This window comes from Stegastes partitus, unplaced genomic scaffold (genome assembly GCF_000690725.1).
Source record: "Stegastes partitus isolate 25-593 unplaced genomic scaffold, Stegastes_partitus-1.0.2 Scaffold290, whole genome shotgun sequence".
NCBI classification, from domain to species: Eukaryota; Metazoa; Chordata; class Actinopteri; family Pomacentridae; genus Stegastes; species Stegastes partitus.
Window position 1 is genome coordinate 525088 of NW_007578021.1, and position 22325 is coordinate 547412.

Here is a 22325-nt window from a genome sequence, read left to right on the forward strand (position 1 = left end):
TACTCTAGTGATGGTGAGAGCTATTTTTAACAACATAGTCCACATTCTGCCGGCCACACTCCCAATGGGTGAGTTCAGCGGTTTACGTCTGTGCAGAGGAAATTCTGTTTGCTAGAGGTGGAGGGAGACACTGCAGGGAGTCCAGGGACGCTGGCATCAAGGCTACAAATACTGAGTCATGGGTTCTGCTCATACACAGCAGCATGTTCTGCCATTAGGGCTGGATGTCAAACCTCATTACTTCTTGGGCTCTGACTGAAATGTGCCTGTCGCATCTTGATTATGAAAACTGTCAGGTCTTGAAATTAGCATTGGTGCTGCCATTTAATCAGCTAATGCTTATTACAGAACTTCACGCTCTGAGACTCAAACTAGCTGGCATGTTATCTTTAAAACGTTACCATATATAGACTGTAAAAACAGAGAGAGTTGTCGGATTTTTCACTTTCCAAAGGAAAATGAACAAAATCAGAGCAAAAAATTGTGCCATTTCCTTTATTCTACTTGTCTTGTAAAAATTCAGAAAGCATTTGCACCCATCAGATTCTGTACCAAACAAAATATCTGTGACAAAATTTCTAAGACTTTGCAGCTGAACTGCAGGCTATGTACACTGTGCAGACAGGAGATGAATATGGAAACAAATTAAAAACTTAAGTGGTCAAAACATCTATAATATTAGAGCCACCATGCTTTTTTGCAGTGTTAGTAACACTTGTGGACTCGTGAAGAAATGATGTACACACAAGTAATTGAAGAAGTTCAGCTTTCATTGTTTTTTTTTAATGGTTTGTGTCATTGTAACTTTTATATATTGCAAATTAAGAGTTTTTTTTTTTTTAATTCCCTCTGCTTCCAGTCATGGTTGTGCCGTTTACATCCAGGTGCAGGATTTTGAATAGCAGTGAAAAATGAGCCCACAGTGAATAAAAATGTCCAAACTGTCCAGACACTGCTTGAGGTTTGGAGAGTTAGTACAGTTCCCAGTGAAAACATCTTGGAAAAGTTTGGGAAATAGACGATAAAAGAACCATTCAAGGAAAAACATGACAAAATAGGATTTGAATTACATTAAAATTAGCCCTCCTAACAGATTTCTGTTTTCTCTGCAGCATCTCGTTGCTGTAAAAGAGAGATAAGCGAGTGTGACAGGTGGACTTAACCTGCTCTCAGTGAGGCAGCTCTAACTGTCCAGGTGCAGTGGATGTCCTTCAGCTTCTGTACTCCTGCAAAGAATCGTCCACCTAAACTGTGATTAATAATGATTAGGCTATTAATTATAGCCTCAATAAATATTGGGGTATAAATATTAACAAGGCATGCATGAATAAATTCTAGAGGTGCTTTTTAAGTGCTGCTCCGTCTGATTTAGCTGATATTTAGATTTTGACTAATCTACCTGAGGCTTTACTGTTGGTAAACTGGTACAGCCGTGTTGAAACAACTTTACAGATCTTGTTGCTGCTGCCAGGTTCTTAATTCTTATCAATCCTAAACAGTCACGCTAGCTCATCATCATCTAATCCTGCGGGCAGAAGCACATACGTGCTCGCGAAGCCGTGTAAATCTGTGCGGTTTGAGTGTGCTACTTTTCTTGGTCGTCAATGTGAAACAATCCTCAGCACAAACCGAAACCAGGAAGCCTCTCTCTCTAAGCTTCCCTCTCCGCCTCCTGTGACTGCACGCAGGTCCTACTGTGATTAAAAATGCAGCATCTTCCCTGAGGACTGCATATGTGGAGGCCAGAGTGCAGTTGTTGTGTGAATGTTTGAGTTTGTGCTTTTTATTTATGAGTGTGGGTGATGCTATTACATAAATTTTAAGCTCTGGAGAAGGCATGTTTGTGTGTGGGAGTGTAGGTTGTACATGGGTGCTTAATGCTGGTGAGCTCCAGTGTGTCACCAGTATGTCATAATGGGACGGATGGCTGAGAACTGGTCATATTTTTGTCCATTTGAGCCCATCCATATTCGTCTGTTGCACAAGACGTGGACAACTTTTATTTATTTGTTTGGCAAGTAGATGGAGTCGTGTTATAAAGTAGTTTTAAAAAAAAGAAAAACACTAGTAGTAGAGTCCGCCTGATAAATTGTTCAGCCAGTACTGGCCTATCGCAGATCTGTTGCTATAGGTGCATATGTTGTCATAATCGATATGCACAGATATTATTTTCTTTTCTTTTTTTCCTACACAGAACATAATACAGAAAAGGACACTAGAAATAATTTTAAAATGCTTCCATCTTGTTGTTTGTTCAGCACTCGGCATTGTCTGCAGCACATGTAGCAGAGCATGCATCAGAGCGGGGAAGCCTGGTGCAGAGTCAAGCAGTGTTTTCATACTAAGTTGCTAACCAGTTTGTGAAATACTTGGCTGAAAAGTTAATAAACAATATCTAATCTTCCTGGATTCAAATTACCCCAACATCCTATATGTATATATACAAAGCATTCCACTTAAAATTGGTATTGGCGTCAGCCCCAGAAGCCCAGTATCAGTGGGGCTCTTACTGTTCCTACTTCATTCACTTGATGTAAACTCTTAGTGTTGTAATCCACATATACATTTCATCACACGTGCTGCAATTCTCAGGCTGTTCTTTGCCCGCAGCCTCCGCTTCCTTTATTCTCGATTGATACTGCTTGTTTGTTTTGCTCTGACTTAGTAGTGTTTGCTCCTGTAACAGCTCATCCTCCCCCTAGGAGTCATTAAAGTTTTATTTTAACTTATTTTTATATAACCTAAATATTCTCTGTGGCATCTGAACGATTCTAATCCCCATGGCAACAATCAGCACCAATGGGAATCATCTGCGTTATTGTTATATTTATCTTTTGCTTGCTCAGGCAACAAAGATGATATAGAAGGATACATTCTCATGGGTAATTAGTGTTTTTCATCAAAGAAAACAAAGGGATATTGGTGTTCTTGTTCAAGTAATGTTTGGCCCAGAGGCCAGAAATTGCCAACAAGTGACTTCTAAGAGACAACTGGAGGATCTGGTGTTCAGAAAAACGTTGCTGTAGCTGTTTGGATTCAAGCTTCATCTCAAATGCAGAACGGTTCTCCAGCTAATAGAGTCCTGGGATCTCCCTTCTGGGAATAATCACAAAAGTTACTAAAAAAAGTTCCTGTATTTATCAGATAATCCTCTGAGCCTTTTTGCTCACTTTGGACTAATTGTTCACTATAATATAAAGTCCTGCTCCTCTGTGGAAACAGCACAACCATGAGTGGAAGAGAACTGTAGCATCTCTTTTAAGCAGATTAGAATGTTACAGATAATGGAAAAAAGAAGAAAAGTTGAATTTCTTTGAATATTTATTCCTTTAAAATGGGCAAAAAATGGAATCAGTGATTTACAAGTGCTGACAAATGCTGTGACTCTACCTCCCATAGATATTTTACTGCTGACGTTGTGTCCGTACTTGTCTACCTGCTTTATGAAAACGCAGCCACTGCAGCCAAACACTGTCAGAATTTTTGTATCATGACTGTTGGACACAGCTGAGTCACTGAGAGCGTCATAGCTGTGCCGAGGAGCACAGAATCTTAGAACAACTTGTTTTGTTTTTACAAAATCCCGATTCGGAGGAAAAATCACATTTTTAAGCTTTAATCTGGTTAACTTTCCTGATAATATCAAAAATTACTCACCATCAGTTCAAAGACTGTTGGAAAGTGAAAATCTGATCATTTTTTCTGTATTTACAGTTTTTGGCAATGATGAATGATGATTTATTTATTTAAAGGTAGGACATCATAGCTTCCTAACATGATGGCAGATTTTTAGATTCAGGCGTTTCAGTAATGTTTAGTCTCGAGGCCAGAAATTGCGAATAGGTAACCTTTAAGAGACAACTCAAGATTCTGGTGTTGAGAAATGTTTTTCCTCCATATCTGGACTCAAGCTTAAAGTCAACAGCAGTACTGTTCTCTAGCAAAGTGAGACCTGTGACCTCCCTACTGGGACTCATCATCAAAGTTATTTTAAAAATAGCTGTATTTACCAGTGCTCTGATCCTCTCTTTCCATTGAGGAAAACAAAGAAGTATTGGTGTCCTCGTTTAGGTAATCTTGGCCTAGATGCCAGAAATTGCCATCACGTGACTTCTAAGAGACAACTGGAGGTTCTGGTGTTTAGAAAAATGATTATTTAACAGCAGAACTGTTCTCCAGCAAACATGTGACGTCCCTACTGAGCATTATAGCAAAAGCCATTAACAACAGTTCTAGTGTCGCTGTATTTATCTATTAAATCAAACTCCTCAGGGCTTATTCAGTGCATTGCATCCTGTTGGTCTTATATTTATCACACTTTTTTTGCATTTCATTAAAGTCACTATTAAAAAAAAAAAGAACAAATAGTTACCAAGAATAACGAGTAAACAAAAGCGCACGCAGATCACAGTGTTGTGTTGTCACAGAAGAGAGTGTCAGCCGATGGCAGCTGCACCGCAGCACTGAGGCCTAATGAGGAAGGCTTTTACAGTGTGACTGCAACTCAACAGTTGCTCAAGAAAAGGAAATTCCCCGCGCTTCTAGTTTGCAACTTCTGTGTCTGACTTTGTGTCTGTCTTGCCTTTGATCCACGCACACACACACATTCACACACACAGAGCGCATCGTGTGCAGTCACTGCTGCGTTAGCTCTCGTCTCAGTCATGTGCTCTTGAATTAGCACACCACCACATCCTTTCACTGTTCATCTGTGCCTACTGGTTTTGCATGCAGACGTACAGCATGTAAATGTATGTTTTGTGGAGTGGAACAAAAGCCTAATGTATGACTTTTCCATGTGTGTGTGTGTGTGTGGGACTGGCTTTGTCATAACCTCAGTATCCTGTGTTTAATTCACACACCTGCACTGTGAGCATCTATAGGAGTATTTACATTTTTTTATACTGAAATATGCAGTACTATACACATAATATATATATAATGTACATAATGTATATACTATACACATAAGACTTAAAATTTAACTTTGCTCGCTCTTGGGTTACTTTTTGTACATTTTAGTTGCTGAAAACAGAAATAAATGTCTTTTTTTTCTTTTGAAAATCATCAAATCCTGCAGAGTATTTAATTCAACAGAGAGCTTTAAATACTTCATTATCTCCATAAGTTTGTGTCAGATTCTGCACTGCAGTTGAAGTATCTTTATTAAGAGTGTATGCAGATAAATGAAACTTCTGATTCTGCATCTGGTTTCAGTTTGTCAACCCCAAATCCACAAACTATGGGTGAAAGTTCTCTGATAGTAGAAATGTGTCATGTAGCACGTCTCAGCCTATTGCAAGACTTTTTAATATCCTGCCATCTAGTGGTGGGAAAACTGAGCAGACACTTGCTTTTAGTTTTATTCATGTATGAAATAAATTTAATATAAGAGCATTTCATCATCTCGCTTTTACTATTCCGTTTTAGACAGAGAATATTTTATACACTGATGCCTTCATTTGTGAAACATGACTCACCAGTATGATGAAATTCTTGCCTTTTCTTCATTTTCTTAGCCGCACCACATTTTCTTAAAACTTTTTTATCTAAAAGCAAATAATCCTGAAACAAGTGAAATCCGTTTTCATATAAATGAACGTCTTTATCTCTGTGAATTTACGTTTCTGCCTGTGAGTTTGCTGTTTTAATTATAGTGCCTCAGTTACATTTGAGGCTCTGTAGAAGCGAGATTTCTTTATTAGGAACATCAAACGTCCGCCGCTGTTAGAAAGTGTAATATCCAAAAAAAAGCTCATCAGGGTTTAGCTCCGTCTTTGCAGTTATCTGAGCTTGCTCTTCTTCTCTGTTTCCGTGCAGTTCCCAGGCAGAAGGTGACGTTAAGGAGGAGATTCTCCAGCCCCCGGAGCCTCACCCCGTACCCCCCATTCTGACCCCGTCTCCCCCCTCAGCCTTCCCCACCGTCACCAACGTACGGCAGGACAACGACCGCTACCACCCCAAACCTGTCATACACGTCCTGGCTACAGCGCAGCAAAACGTGACACAGGTGAGCCAGCAAATATACAACTTACATATTTTATTTTTTATTTTTTTTAAAGACCATTTCTGTGTGTTTTAATCTATAACAGTTCTTGAAGAAATGTCTTTTATTTAACTGTATAGTGCAGTTTTTATCATTACTTTACGTGGAAACATGAACATGGTATGTAGCTTTGGTATTTGGTCCAGTAAAACCTGCTCTCCTCATGCTCAAGGCATTTCACAGATGCTGCTATGCAGAGCAACTTGGAGTCTTGCTCTATTTCCACAACATATGTAACACTTAGATGAGGACAACATGAGGAGTCTTGTCCTACCAGATCATTAGAGGAGCAGATGTGGAGGTCTCACTGCTAATCTCTCAAACAACTGTGCATCTTTACCTTTATTGAACAGTCGACGTTATTGCACATCATTTGCACAGTTTCTCATTTAAAAGCAGGTGATTAGAGATTTAATTTAACTGGGGCTGCAGCTAATGATTATTGTTCATGACGGATTGATCTGCCGATAATTGAATGTCTGATTTTTAGTTCTGTCAGCTAAAACCAGCGAAACATGTTCATCACGCTTTCTCAGTGTCGAAAGTTAAGTCCTTTAAATTGTTCTGTTCGACTAACAGTTCACATTTTACACATAGTTGTTGCCGTTTATCATTTAAAAATGACTGAAATTACACAATTTATTATAGGCAGGAAATGTAAATACATAAGGAACCTTTCAGACGGTCCTTGAAGTAATCATGTGTGTGATCTCTGGTTTCAGTGGTAAAATTAACCAAATCTTATCGTAAATTTATCAAAGCTACTTTATTCTACATGTCTCACTTATTAATAGTTAATATTTGCCCAACAATCAACTGTACTAACCAGAATCTCTAAAAAAAAACAAACAAAAAAAAAAACAAACAAACAAAGAAAAACTTCTCAGCATAACAGCAGCACAGTTAGTGACTCAGCTCCATCAAAAATGGTGACAAAAAAAATCTGAAACTTTTCAGATGAAGTTGGCTACTTTTACACAACCAGATAGGTGACAAGTTTTTAAACAAAGTAAAAATGTTGACAGTAAAATATGGTATGTGGAGTCACCATTTTATCCAGTATTGGTAATTTATTTATTTATTTTACCAGTGTGTCATCTGCACAAAATACATTTTTTATATTCTCTGTATTTCTAGCCATGGTTGTGCTGCTTCCAAAGAGGTGCAGGACTTTATATTGCAGTGAAAAGTCTGATTCTGAAGGGAAAACGTAGGATTATGAGCCCACGATGAATAAAAAAGAGCCCAAAAAACTGGTTAGGGTTCAGAGCGTTACTCCACAGTTTGGCTACTTCTGATGTGCGTCCTCTGTTAGAAGTAATAAGATAAATCTTTTCTACTTTTGTGTGGAGTTTTGTAAAGTGAAATTTATTTAAAATAGGCTTGGTATTCACTTTAGAAGTCGAACTGCTCACTGTGTTCAAGTTACAGAAGGAAAGCCACCAACCCAGAGGGGCTGTCGTTCTTTAAACACTTTGAAAGCCAAACTTAAAGCGTCTGCTTAAAGCTGCTCAGCTTTGGTCTTCATGATCACATTTATGAACATGATGTTCTGTTGTGTGTAGTTTTGTGTTGCATGTTTGCTGTGTGTCATTGCTGTGTAATTGAGTATTTTACCGTACCTGTTTTGTTCCAACCTGCAGGGACTACAGATCCAAATGAGCTTGATGCTATAATGAGTTATCATGCATCAAATGCTGACATTTACATAACACATTGAAATAATTAAATGAAAAAAATATGTAATTGCAAATAATATGTAAATGTATACATGTGCATAATGATGTCGCCCTTTTTTTTTTTAGTTTCCTAACCTGGGAATCTCGCTTGTTTGTTTTTTTTGTGGGAGCTGCTTCATAAGCTTTTTCTCTCACATGCTGCAACATTAAAAATGTCAAAGATTTCTGCTAGAATTGTGTGTAAATGTTGTGCTTTTGTGAGTGGGGACTGTATGTCTCATTTCTCTATACTTTCTTTTTTCAGAATAAAGACGCAGACAAGCAGCAGGACCAGTCAGAACCAAGTCCAAACAAGCAGACCAGTCCCTCAGAGCAGAAAGATCCAGACCTGCTAAGCCGCAAACAGCAGACTCATGTCTCCAATCTAGATCTCAATGACAACTACAACAACAAATTGTCTTCAACATCGACAAAATCCGAATCAGGCCAAAGCCAAACTCCCTCCTCGCCCCTCTCCCCTGCCGTTGAATGTTCTGGCGCTCCTCGGATTGAGAGGAAGCTCAGCATCGAGATTAAAAAGGTGCCGTTGCAGGAAGGACCTCGTAGCTTTGACACCTCCTCCTCCATGGGAGTGGCGAGCGGCACCAGTTCAAGCAATAGCAGCTGCGTGCTGCAAAGAGGCCACGCCTTCAAAGCTCGCTCCGGCCAGTCCCTGCTGACGTCCAGCTCCTCGCTGTCGGAGGACTCGGGCACGGAGGGAGGAGCGGGCGGATGCGGGGAGAGCCATGTGGACGGAGGCGTCCTGACCAGACCGAACCACCTCCCCGTGAAGAGCAGCGAGAAGAGCGACGCTCAGGGAGGAGACGCGAAAGCTGGCCATGCGTCCTGGACTCAGCCCTGCAACAGCCCCGAGAAACTGTTCCCCAAGACCTCGTCCTCTTCCTCCTCCTCGGACCGCGTTGCTCCATCCTCCTCCTCCTCCTCCCACCTCTCCTCCTCCTCTTCCTCCTCCTCCTCCACCCCCGTTAGGACTGCCCTGAGCTTCACCAACCCCCTGCACTCGGATAACTCGGACGAGGAGGGGAACGGAGAGATGTCTGGAGGGAAGGAGGGTTATCGTACAAGTGTCTCCACGGCAACGGCCATGGTAACCGCATCCTCTCACCAAGGAGACCAGCAGCCGGTCAGGAAGGTGCTGCCCATGTCAATCGCGGGGCAGAGCACACCGTCACCCTCTGCAACCCCAGCAAGTATGTCAATCAGCTGCTTCAAGTGAATCTAACTCAACCTTTCCTAACTCAATCAATCAATAACAAACACATTAAATTAACAATATAAACACTTAACAAACTCAGCTCAACAATGGCGTTTAGTTCAGCTCATTTCTAAGTAGTCTGGTCAAGATCTTCTCCCTTAAACACCAGCAAAGGCACTAAGTACGTCCAATAACCTGTCTTTATTATCCACACTCACATATGCTCAGGGTAATCACACGGTAGAGTCATTTTCTGGGTCAGTGAAGAGACAGAGGTCTAAGACAGACAACATGCTAATGACAAGTTGTATCTGTCAGCACACAAACACACATTGTGGCAGGGAGAAGAAAAAAAGCAAACTGGAGGCTTGGAAAAAAGGAAAGAACAAGATGTAGCAACAGAAACAGCGAGATAGTGTCCAGCGAGCCTCGTATAAAGCATGACTGTCCGACTAATTGTTGGTTTGCAAGGAATGCGAGCAGGCAAACATCTGTCAGAATAACTCCACTCTAACCCTCTCAGCTTGTGTGTGTGTGTGCGTGTTTGTCTAAATGAGTGTGTTTGCAAACGGGACAAAGAATGAAAGAAATCCTGTTTTGGTTTCAGTGCGTGGAGCACCGAGCTGTGTGTGCATGTCGGATGGTGAAGGATCAACACTGCATGATACTGATAAATGCCACTTGTGTGCACGTTGGGTTTGAACAGAGCGGCGACACACCGTTTGGCCTGACTGTCATGATCGCAGCAACAATGAGATGTGTTTTTTTTAATCTTTATCTCTTCTGATTTCAAAATCTGGTGATTCTGAAATCGGATTCTGACTTGGATTTGGAGCTGACGGGAAATGGCGTGGTTTGAAGTGGACTTTGGCTTGGAGTTGTTTTTGAGATTGAATGGGTTCATGGCTTGTTGACTTAAGAAATAACCTGCATTTTTAAATGTTGGATTAAACTGTGAAGAAAGCATGATGTGAGTCAGTTTGCTGGCAGAGCAGTTACGTCCAGTACAGAGTATGGAAGTGTAAAAGCTGAAATTAAACAGATAAATTATGTAGGCGGAGATTAGTAGTAGTAGTATGTATAGATAACTTTAAATACAAATATTTAATTTAATTTAATTTCACAGAGAAATTAGGCCTTAAAGCTGGTAAAGTTCTGATGTTAACCTTCTATTTTTAAAAAAATCACCAAAATGGCACCATTTATCCTCGTGATTAACAATTCCTCAGGGTCTCAGCTATACGATTACATGAGTAAATCCCCATATTAATAACGATGTAGGGCCCTAATATTTATTACAAACAAGTAAAGTAGTATTTAATGTACTTCTGTAGTATTTAAATCCCTAGTTAGTAAATTACTCCAGTAAACCACACCATAGATAACACTACAGAGTCTCAACCCCCAGTGTTTCAGCTTGTTAGGTTAATTAATATTTATAATCTCTATTTTTAAACTGGAAATCACTTTGGCACATTTGCTGTTGTTTAACTGTGCTATAAAAACGAGTAAATTAACTCGACTTGTCAGAGCCAGAAACTCTAAAATCAGAAACAAATGTTCGACTGTCAATTTTCTCTTCAGAAAAAGGTTCAAATCTAAGCAGGATTGAAAAACAGCCCAAATTTAAGAAGGGTAGAGTTATGCAGCAATAAATAAAATGCTTTTTTAAAATGTATTTTGTCACATTCTGCATTCTTTAGAAACAACACAAAAAATGATGGCGTGAAAAGTCGGTACATTGACATTGTTTTCGTTTCTCATTAAAACCCAAATCGCCACGAGACAAACTTTTATGAGCTGTTTGAGGAAAACAATGCAAATTAGTGTTTCATGCAACAAGCAAAAAAAAAAAACAAAGGTTATAGAAGCCATTAAATGTCTGACATCATGTTCTGCATCATGCTCTCCTCCAGTTGTTTTCCAGCATTTAAAACCAAATGCGGGACTATTCGCCTCACAGTCCTGAGGTTCCACTGTTTGGTTCTGCTTGGCTTTCTGGCACGTTGTTTGTTTGGGCTGCGGCGGCGCTTCGGTTATGAAAAGCTAACGGCTGCTGTCTGACTGGTTGCAAGAATCTAATGGCTGCTTGTTGATGAGTTGCGCTGAGCAAATTGCTGCTTTGTGGTGGGTCGAGAGAGAGAGAGAGAGAGAGAGAGAGAGAGAGAGAGAGCTGGTGGCTGCTTGTTTTGTCAGTGGCATTAATAATGAATCGCTCAAAAGATTGATTTAACTGCACGTGTCGCTGAGGTTAACTGCAGTTCAGATTGCTTTGACGAACAAATGAGACTCAAGAAAATGCGAGAATGATTGAAATCAAATAAAACGACACACATATGTAGAGACGGAGGTAAAAATAGAAAATGCAAAATAAAAGATTAAACAAATCACACAGAAGCTGTAATTTGTACTCACTGTAATCAGTTTTTTTAATCATTAGCATTAAAGTATTCCCAGCAACTGAGTGATTATTTTAATTGTAATTAACCGTTTTTGAACATAGCACCATAAAATCAGGATTATTACTTTTCTGTTTGTCGTTTACAGTAACTCGCTTGTTCATTAGGACTCATGTTACACTAATGAGACAGTTTCATGGGTCTCTTTGGGATTAAAATGCAGTAAGTAAAACAAACAACTTCAAATGAGTAATTAAAAATGCTTCGAACGTCTTTAGATGTCGAATTAAAAATTGATTTTAAAGAACACCTGAGGTAAAAAAAGGCCACAAAAAGCTTCGGATTTGGTAGAATTCCGTTAAATTAAGACGTTAAATAAGACAAAATAAGCGAAAACTCCCCTCACTGAAGGTATTAGGATCAATAGATTGTCACCACCAGGAAATGAGACTAATATTTTACAATAGAGGCGTTGTACTCTGAGGCGAAATACTTCCAAAGGCAGTATCTCAACCTTTCAGAGTCTCTCGGTCCATTTCAGTGTGGATAAATGGGAGAAAATATAATTAAAGGGTCAGGCTTCCTCAAGAGTTCAACCAGGTCTCTGTGAGGAAGAGACAGTCAATCTGGTGGTCGCTAATAAGGTCATTAATACCAAACGTCTCTGAGGATATTGCCCTTGCATTAGAAAGAGCTACGTTTTTCCTCCTAGGAAAATCACTTGCATGCTATTATTTTTAGAGCCTATAAGGAAGGCAGAGTTGTTTCAGGCTGAGATAATTGAGTTTTTATAAACAGTCCGTGTAAAATGCAGCCTTATGTTTTTCTTGTTTTCTTTTTTATCTGGCTGCGAGCTGATAGCAGCGATAAGAAGCCTCAGTTTAACAGATAACTGCGTCGTTGGAACAAAGCAGTTGCGTCCTCGCCGAACCAGTCAGACCTCAAAAACAAAACGATCTTTTCCTCATTACACGTCCCCTCGCTCCGCTGCAGCAGGAGCTAATGGTAATGATCCACGGATAATTTTCCAGAGTATCACAAATGGACCAAATTACCCTCCGACGTTGTGGACATCGCAATAATGTTCACCGTCGACAATATAATCACAACGACGGGGGATACATCAGTAATTTTAGTTGCAACTTAATCAGCCCTGCTGGAATTTTAACCAGAGAGCGCTTTTATTAACCAGTAAAAACCACAGAAAACATTTCTATTAATAGTGTTTGAGGAGAGTGTGGACTTGATCATGACTTGAAGTGATCTCCTTCAGTCATGACACTAATAACAGACGTACACTGCTGTCATTAAGCCTCAGTCTTCTCTGCATACAAAAACCATGCGTGATACTTCTAGTAATACTCATTTAGGACTGATTTAATGATATTAAAAGAGATTAATTGACACGATCATGTTCAGATGCAGTCTTTCCACTGCCCAACGACTTAAACTAATAACCAGAAACCAAACTTAACTGTAATAATCAACTAATGGAGGTGCTTTGAAAACTGAATTGCAGTCGTAGATGTTATGTTCTGTTTAAAACATTAGCACACATTTGAAGTAGAAAAAGAAATTAATGACAATAAGGGAAAATAGAGCACAAGAATAAGTTTGTTTAGTCCTCTAAATACCAGGTAGTTTCAGGGCAATTTTCATTTGTTCCTAAAACATTTGTACACACTGTCAGCTCTTTTTTCACTGCAATGTAAAGTCCTGTAGCTCTATGGACACAACGCAACCATGACTAGAAGGAGAGAGAACTCAAAAATCTATGTAACTGTTAGAATGAAATATATCAGAGCAAAAGATAAAACTACATTTGAATTGTTTTGATTGTTTATTTTAAAAAGCAAAAGGAAAAAAACCTATACACAGATGTCACCAATACAGGATAAAATAGTGACCCTACATCCTATAGATATTTTAGATATATGAAGAGTTCATTTGCAAAAACAGATAACTCCATCTTCACAAACCTTCAGAAAACCCACTTTTCCATCGTCTACCTGCGACAATATCAATCACACTTAAGTTTTCTCTTTTTTTGTCATGTCATTTCTACTGAGTCAGATCCACTCAACTTCAGTTTGATTGATATCATCTCAGCACAGAACAGAAAAATATGTTTTCTGAAAATCTACAAAAATGGAGTTATCTGTTTTTGCAAATGAACTCTTCATATCAGGATTTTAAGCTTGGATTTGGTTACATTTCCTGACAGTCACTAATAATTAGTTCAAGGACTGTTGGAAAGTTGAAAATCCAGCAATTATTTCTGTTTTTACAGCTGCTGCCTCTGATAAGTGGTGTAATTTTGGTTCATCTGTAAACACAGAATGTTTCTCAATTCCACCTGATGGTTTAACTGGTTCAGAGGGTTTATTGTCCAAATAAATTAAACTAGTGCATTGCAACGATTGTTTTCACTGCTGCACTACGTAATGAAGCTTTTTGATAAACATGAGATAATTTTACCCTTTAGATGATTACTTTACTGCTACTGGAAAATCTAGTTAAACTAGTCGTGCTGGTTTTCCCCGACGCTGTTATGAAGACGTGTAGATAAAGATAATTTTTTCTGCCTTGCAAACCCAGCTGCAGATTGGAGAAACAATTATCTGTGAATCCATCAAAATGCAGAACGCAGCTTGTCATACCAAGACGTATCTGTGCACCTATGAAATACAAAAAGATTTATTGGCACAACCATATTCAGATACAGTCCACTGCACAGCCCTGCATGAATACTGACAGAAGTAATCCTCAGAAGAGTAAACCAAAAAAGAGAACAATATTTAACAGTATAGAGACTGAATGAAGTGCTTTTAATTTGAAATTACAATAGCGGTTTATTTCTTAAATAGAAGCCCAAATTTGACCAAAAAAATGTTTAAAAAAATAGAATAAAGTTTTGTGTGCATGTGCAGTACGACACAAATAAAGTAACGATAATAAGGAAAAAGTCAAACAGATGAATACATAGTTGAAGCAGTATATGTGATCAGCCAATCAAGTAAATTACATACTTTACATTTATTTTGTTAATAAGAAAATAAAGCTAATATGACAAAGCAGCTTCTAACTGATAACATACCTTTACTTGAGCTTTTTTTGTCTCCCTGTCATTTGACTGCCGATCTCTTCTCTTTCTTCTCGGCCGCCTTGCTTCTCGTTTGACCTCTGACCTTTTAACCCAGACTGCTGGGACAGCGACGACTCCCCTCCCCCCCTCCCCGAGAGAACCCCCGAGTCCTTCATACTGGCCACAGGTGCGTTTGCATTGGTCAAGATCCACAGGTGTGTTTCCGCTGCTGTGGATTCAGCTTCTGAAAAGGTGGACGGATCAGTGGCGATGAAACTGGAAGGTTCAAAAAAATAAGTGGATGGTGTTTAACACAGTACAGATCCGGGTCGTGTGTTGTTGCTTTGTTTATGCTGGTGGTGCAGGTTGTGAGGTACTAAAAACCGGTCAGCTGTGGTTGTTTGATCCAGTTTGCAGCCTCTGATATGAGCTGAAACAGTCGGGCTTCTTTTACCTGGTAGCTTACAGTCTATGAGCAGGTAGGGATTCAGTCTCTATCATCCTCACTTCAAACAAACAGATGGAAACACATATTGCAGATAGGAAGTCTGCGGCCTCTTTTTCACAGGATGAACTCTTTATTAATTCGGCCACCCTGGCGCCTTCTGCTACGTTTTTTTTTTTCTCCTCTCTTCCTGTGTGACGCTCTGATATGTGAAGAAAATAATATTGAAATATTCAGCCGCACCGGCGCACACGAGATGAAAAGGAGATTAAACCTTTGTGTTACAAATGAGCACGCTGCTTTTGTAAGAGGCTTTATCAGTTTTCCAACACTAGAGGTCAGCGTTGGCTGTTGCAGGCAAATCCGAGCGCTATTGTGAACGTTATCTTTGAAAGACGGTACAGTTGGTTGTAGTTTATTGCTTTTAGGATGAATTAGAAATGGCAGCGCAGATAGAGGAAGATGAAAGGCAAAGAGATGTAGGAAATGACAGAAAACTCCATGTTCTGAGCCTTTACAATCATGTGTTCGTCTGAAGAGATCAGTGTTCATTAAGCTACTGGGAATAGTTGTTGTTATAAATCTATCTTGCACCTTTGAGGGCCAAAGTGGATTTTTTTTTTGCCTGAATGATAAACGAAGGGTTGATTTTAAGACTGAAAAATGAACAGACACTATAAAGCGATGTGTACTGTGACTTTGAAATGATCCTTGGATGTGTGGGAATGTGTGTGTATTCGCTTCATGTCTTAATGTTTGTTCTTTTGTCTTCAAATGCTCTTTCTCTGTCAAATTCCTGCATTTTCTTGCTCTCTGTCAGACCCTTTGGAAATGAAAATGTCAGCCTCGGCTGAATGGAGCAGCTCGCATAAAGGTACGAACATGCAACGCTGGTGCTTTAATTCTCCCTGTCATTGTTTACCTGCCCGTGTTTGTCTGCAGTCTGTCGGTGTCTGCAGAGGTGAACATCTGCCTGACCTCTCTGCGTCTCCCTCGCTTCCCTCTGTGTCACTGTTTATGTGTTTACAGCAGTTAGTCAACAGAGCAGAGCAGGAAACAGACCTTCGGTGCTTCACAAATTAGCCCGCACATGATAAGACTGACGGCGTTAGTCAGAAGGGCAGCTGTAAGAGCGAGAGAGAGATACAGAGGGAGGGAGAAAAGGGAGAAAAAAAAGACAAAACATGTCTGTGGAGAGGTACAATGAAAACGAGAGCACATGCTTATCTGTGCAACGAGGGTTGTTTGATGATGGTTACTGGCAATTTATTGCTTCAGTAGTTCTGGTGCGGGTGTGACAGCTTAATCAAAAGGGAATAACTGTTTGACTTTAATTCTGGAATGGGTTTTTTTTTTCATACTTGTGATAAATATTACTCACTAGAAAGAATAAAGAGACTGTGGATTCATTTAAATACCTTCTAAACGTCAGACTCTCTAGATTTTGAACATAGATATCTAATTATAATGGCAGCAAGCAACTAACTGCTATGTGAAGATACGGCTGAGTAATGGTGTCCTTACTGGAGGCTGAAGTCACACTCCCTCTGTGTTATAATCTTAGATACTCTGTTCTATGCATGCATGCTAGTGATGCTGGTGAACATTAGTGCACGTGAGTCCCTCCTGATGAAACTGTTGACAGTCCCTACGCTTATAAACAGACTGAGAATGATATCCAAAAGACACAGAATTTCAAAACTAAATATTTTATTTATGTTATTTCAGCTACATTTCTGTTTACGTCTTAAATGACACGTAATTTAGTTTTGACCTAAGCCTCACCTACGAGGTGTCAGAAAGGTTCCAGGACTGGTGTCACAAAAAGATATATTTCAGACCCACACTACAAACTACCAGTTTTCCCCTTCAGACGATCAACCAGCACGTCCACAAAGAGATCCTGCCGCGTTTGCTTCGTTCAGTGCGCGAGAAGAGGCGAGAGTTGTGGCAGGACAAGTCGTGGCTGCTTCACCATGACAACACGTCTGCTCACAACGCCCTGAGCATCCGACAGTTCCTGGCTGAGAAGAACATCTCCATGCTGGAGCAACCTCCCTATTCACCCCACCTGGCTTTGTGGGATTGTTTCCTCTTCCCCAAGCTCAAGGGGGTCATCTAGGGGACCCGTTTTGAAGACGTGGATGACATCAAGATGGCTGTGACGACGGAGCTGAGGAGGATCCCTGAAGAATCCTTCCAGGAGTGCATGGTGGCAGAGAAGGCTGGGAAAGTGACTCCAGAGGGATTACTTGGAAGGGGAAAACTTGTAGTTTGGATTTGAAATATATCTTTTGTGACACCAGTCCTGAAACTGACACACCTCGTATGACATTGTAGGAAAGACATTTGAAAGAGCCACAAAGTTCACGTAAGGTTTTAGAAGGGGAGGATGGAGGCATATGTCAGCAACAGGACTTTCACTCAGGAGACCAGTGTTGGCTACCAGTGTGGGACCATTAGTCTTAGACTTTTATTTTCACTTGTTGTTCACCTGTAGTTGTTTGGTTAGGTTTAGGCACCAGAACTATGGGGTTAGGTTTAGAAAACGATCGCGCTTTAATTGACACTTTTACAACAATAGGTGCATGTTCGAAGCTTGGCTACGTTTAAGTATCAAAAATGCTCGGTTAGGGTTAGGAAACATCATGATTTGGATTCAAATACCAACCGTTTTCTGGGTAACAGGACGATGAGTCTCGTCCAGTCTCATATATGATTGTTTGGTTGAAAAGTAGTGAGGCAGTGAGATACATTGAAAAGATATGTTAATTTGAATCATATTTGAGATACCTTGTAATGTTTTCTCTCAAAACGTAATTAACAACTTAACCGTGTTGACAACATCTTGTTACAGCCACGCAGTGTATTGCATGATGCTAGCATGGACTAATGGCTGCGGCTGAATTGTTTTCGTCCGCTCTCATGTACACAATGTTTTCTGGTTGTGAATGAAAGTGTGGGGATGGCAGAGGTGTGACTGACGTGTTTGTTTTGGTCTGAGATGCTGGTGTTGGAGTCACATACGCTGGTTCAGAACCTTTAAATGTCAAGCTCTGTGTACATCTGAGTGTCTGTACAAAGGCTATTCTGCCTGACTTCCTCGGTAGAGAAAGGACTTAAACACTGCATGTACATCAGCCACCTGTCAGAATATGTAGCATGTTGATATATAAATAGATACAAGCAGAAAACTCATTTACATGTGGGTTTGTATTTTCACTGCAAACCAAATCAGTGTTTTTGGGACCTCGCTCAGTAAAACTAATGTGGTTTAAATGGATCTTACATCACACCTCATGAGCACTCACTCCACTGTTATTCACACAGTAGTTCCACCCCATTAAACTGCGCGTTTGTGTGTTTGCTTGTGTGCAGACGTGTCAGATTGTGTCAACAAGACGTCTCCAGCTGACCCTGCATCTACTGGCACCACGGCAACAGACAGCAAGGCAGAGCTCGGTGGGTAAGTCGGCTGTCTTACTTCCTTTAGACGTTGTGACATGACTGAATAACTGTTGTTTGTCAGGTCTCTGCTAGTCAGGCCTCTGAAGGAGCGCAAACGTTATTTGCACAAGTAATGACTTTTTTGGTCTCTGTGCAGAAACGCTGCTGACAAACATGGTTTCTGTTAATGTCATCATTTTTTCGTGTCGCTTGTGCTGATTGGAAGGCTAGCTTTGGGCCGCATGAGCAGAAAATGTCTGATGGTTTTGAGAGCAGAGTCACAAGAATAAGATTTCTTCTTTACATTCAGCTCAAAGCATAACAAACCCAGCTAAAAAACGTCTCTATTTTCAGGGTTCGGTAACCGCTGCATTCAGCCCAAAGGCCCTCGAGAACCCCCCCTGGAGTGGACATGATGGAACAATCCGTCTTCCCGTCCACCAACACAGTCCTCCCTTGTCAGGAAATGGACTCTACCGATCTCACCTGGCTGGTCCAAAAACCAAGTTGATAGATGCTCCGCAGACAAAACAGCACATTTTTACACAGAAACGTCTTCTGTGTGACTCTGTGCCTCTTCAGCCTGATCCACTCTTCCTCCTCCTTCAAAGTGCCACTGTGCAAAGCAGAGCGGTCGAGAGACTTGTCCATTTTAGAACAAAGCTCACGTTTTCCTCCTCAGCTTGCTGATGTTAGAGGGTTTCTCTAGACGCTGACCGTGCTTCAGTCTGGTTGTTTCCGTGTTAATGGTTAAAGCATAATTCCTGCTTTTTTTTTTTCTTAGTTTTGGCGACTTAAGAGTGGACTAAGAAAGGATCTTGTTTTCTCCCTGAGACTTAATGAAAATGTGTCCTTTCTTAGGCTAAATGAAGAGGAGTGACTCTTAATTAAAAAAAAAAAAATAAAAGTGTTCAGGATGAGCACTTTGTTTCATGCCAAATGTAACTTAAAATAAAAAGAAAAAAAACATCAGGAATTATCTTTAATCAGAAAAGCTACTGTGGGAGGCGGATCTCTGAGATTTAACTCCCAGAAGTTGTCTGCTGCCTCCTACTGAATGAACAACAATCTTCAAAGCGAACTTAGATAATCTGTCACCCATGATGCAACCTTTTCTGTTGGGTATGTACAGGTTGCCAGGGTGCTCTCTCTCTTCTCTCTCTCTCTCTCTCTTTCTGTCTCTTTATAATCTCTCTTTCTATGTGCTGGTGCTACATTACAAAAGGATCAGCATAGAAACAGAAGCGCTAGAGCTGACTGTTACCAACATTCACCTGTTTCTCACCTCCGTCGTGGTTTCCTGTAGGATTTACTCCTGTGTTAGCTGAAGTAATACCAGCTCTAGTATTTGATATTTCTATGCTCTTTTGCCAGAGTCATAGGCTAACACAGTTTGGTCATTGCAATAAACAGGCTCATTCACTTTCTTGCAGAGAGTTAGATTCAACTCTGTGTGTTTTAATAGTAAACATGTAGCTGGAGCCAGTAGCTTAATTGACACTGGATTTTCCGGTTTTCGTGCTAAGCTAAGCTAACAGGCTGCTTCGTGTTTACTGTACAGACATCAGAGTGTTGTCATTCAAGTCTCAGCAAGACGCAAAAGAAGTGCGTTGTGATTGTTTGAGCTAAATATCTGCTCATTCTGTGGCAGTGGACGGTAATGTTGACACCTTAGCTGAAAGCTGAGGAGGTGAAGGATGAGACCAAAGTGTTCCCTCAAAAAGAAGTTAGTTTGGAACTTGTTAAGAGGCTCAAACAAAACAAGCAAGTAAGAAATCACAAGAGGTGTCATTTGTGTAGCGGAAATGTTCTGATTAGTGTCCTCTGAAAACCCTCCAAAGTTTCTGCAATTTCCAATCCTTAGTGGAATCCCATTAGAGGTGAGACGACATGAAACACACCAGTAATGACCAAACTGGTCAGCTCTGTGACTCTGACTGTCACTGCTGCGACCATGAGCCTGCCTTAGTCCGCCTCTCAGAGAAGACAGCCAACGACAACCCTCCTTTTATTTGTCTTCTCCTTCCACTTCTTTTCTCTCTTTGTGTCTCTGGCTTCTCTTGGTCTTTACTTCAGACTCCCTTTTTGCTGTTTGTGTCGCTGTTGTTGTCCTCTTTTCTTTCCGTTCTCCTCTTTTGTTGGTGAGGCCCTCAGATGAACGACCGTGAAAGTTTTTAATTTCAGCAGCTCGCGACTGACCTCAGTGTTTCGGAGTATGAATGTTACCCATGACCTGAAACACTTGAAACCTGAAACCTGGGACTTGGCACGTTGATATTGAACCTCCACCGCTCCTCTGAAAACCGGACTTGTTTTTGGTTTCTCGTCTGACGGCTTGCTGTTCTCCACCTACTTCTGACACAATGATCCAGTAAGACAACAGCAGCAGCGTAGGGACCCAGGACTACTGTTTTCTCCTTATCCTTAACTTCTCCTTCATTAGCTACCATAACTATACAGTATATGCATTGTTTTATAAAGATAAAGAACTGTACAGGGCAGTTTAGGTATATAATATTTCAGATTTTTTTTTTTTGTTGTTTTTTCGCGCTATCTCTTAAATGTTCCTATTAACAGAAGATGTAAGAAAGTCAGTGCATGATGATGATGATGATGATGATGATGATTCCTCCACCCTACACAATGTTTTTCCTTCAAACTGTAAATTATTCTGCTACCCTTTTGTTTTTGCTTCCAGCAAATATTTCAGGGTTGTTTTATTTTTTATGTTATATGCTAAACAGATTGAGAATTTTAAAAAAAACACAACGTTGTTTTAATTGGTTGGCAGAGGAAAAGCGTAGACTGCCAGCCGGCCCCCTTTCAGATAGCTACAACGGGCTCTGAATAAGATTGTAATAATAATATTAATGATGATGATAATAATAATAATAATAATGGTCGTTTTTTGTAAATGGTATTTTAAAAGTTATTTTTGTATACGCGGTTGTTTGTTGCGTCACAAGTCCACTGCCCAACCCCTACCCCCCACCTCCCAACCCTGAACCCTCTTTTCACAAACACTTTTTCATTTTCTCTAATCCTTTTAAATGGTTTTCGGGGGTTTATTCTCCAACTTTTCTTTTGCTCTTTCAGTGACAAACATGCAACTGAGATGGAGCATTTCATTCTTTTTCTCTCACATCCTTAACTTGCTGCTTTCCTTCTTTCCCACTCTTGTTTTTGCCTTTTCAAAAGTCTGCCATTTCCAACACATCTACTTGCCAACACTACCTTTAGTGAAGCATCTCCAACCTGTTGTTGGTCCAAAGTAGCAAAACAAGAGGCAGTCTTTTTGAACTTTTTCATCCATTTCGCCTCCGTTTCTTTGCCCCACCTTGTACCTCTATCCTCCCCCATCCGCCCACCTACCTCCCCGCCCCCACACTCACACTAGCCTCGATCTCAGAAAAGAGCCCACCTGTGCCTTTAAGAGAGAGCCCGCCCTCCCCCTCCCCCTGCCCTCCAATCATCATTAGTGGCATGAGCGTGAGCGACGTGATTCGCTGCTGCTTGCTCATCACCTCCTGTGGGACTCTCATTCAGCCACGCCCCCTTCCCGCCCCGCCCTCCTGTCACACATAAACATAAACACACATGCACACACACACACGATGTTTGTATGTTGCAGAAATCAATCAGTAAAAATGAACATTAAGTAAAGATGACGCCTCGTTTTTCTTTATTTGTATGTGTTGAATGAAAATCTGTTGTTTTTGGGTTTTGTGGTTGTTAGAAACTTGGAGGTGTAAAGTAAAAGCTGTTAAGATATGATGACGTCTGCCTTTCCTCAAGCGCCCCCACAACTAGATAGACCGCCACGCTATGTTCCAACTGAGGAACCAATAGTCGTCCAAGCTTAAACTTTGTCTTATCCCGCCCCCTCAGAGCCATTCAGAATGAGCAGCTGCCTCACAATCCACCAGCTTATTTTACTTCCTAGACCTGTTTCTGCTAACTCTTACTGTC

General features: G+C 40.5%; 1 protein-coding gene across 5 annotated transcripts in view; it reads left to right on the plus strand.

Moving 5' to 3' along the window:
- ptpn12 (protein tyrosine phosphatase non-receptor type 12) overlaps nucleotides 1-22019 on the plus strand; it is a 61310-nt gene extending 39291 nt beyond the window's left edge. The window contains exons 13-18 of one of the 5 annotated variants that reach the window (XM_008282942.1): nucleotides 5821-6010; nucleotides 8030-8975; nucleotides 14580-14651; nucleotides 15730-15783; nucleotides 18288-18375; nucleotides 18711-22019. In XM_008282942.1, coding sequence (XP_008281164.1) covers nucleotides 5821-6010; nucleotides 8030-8975; nucleotides 14580-14651; nucleotides 15730-15783; nucleotides 18288-18375; nucleotides 18711-18720 — 1360 coding nt within the window. In that variant the 3' untranslated portion in view covers nucleotides 18721-22019. The remainder of the gene's footprint in view (nucleotides 1-5820; nucleotides 6011-8029; nucleotides 8976-14579; nucleotides 14652-15729; nucleotides 15784-18287; nucleotides 18376-18710) is intronic. The other 4 variants (XM_008282941.1, XM_008282943.1, XM_008282944.1 and 1 more) reach the window with 4 other exon arrangements.
- Nucleotides 22020-22325: the final 306 nt, after the last annotated feature.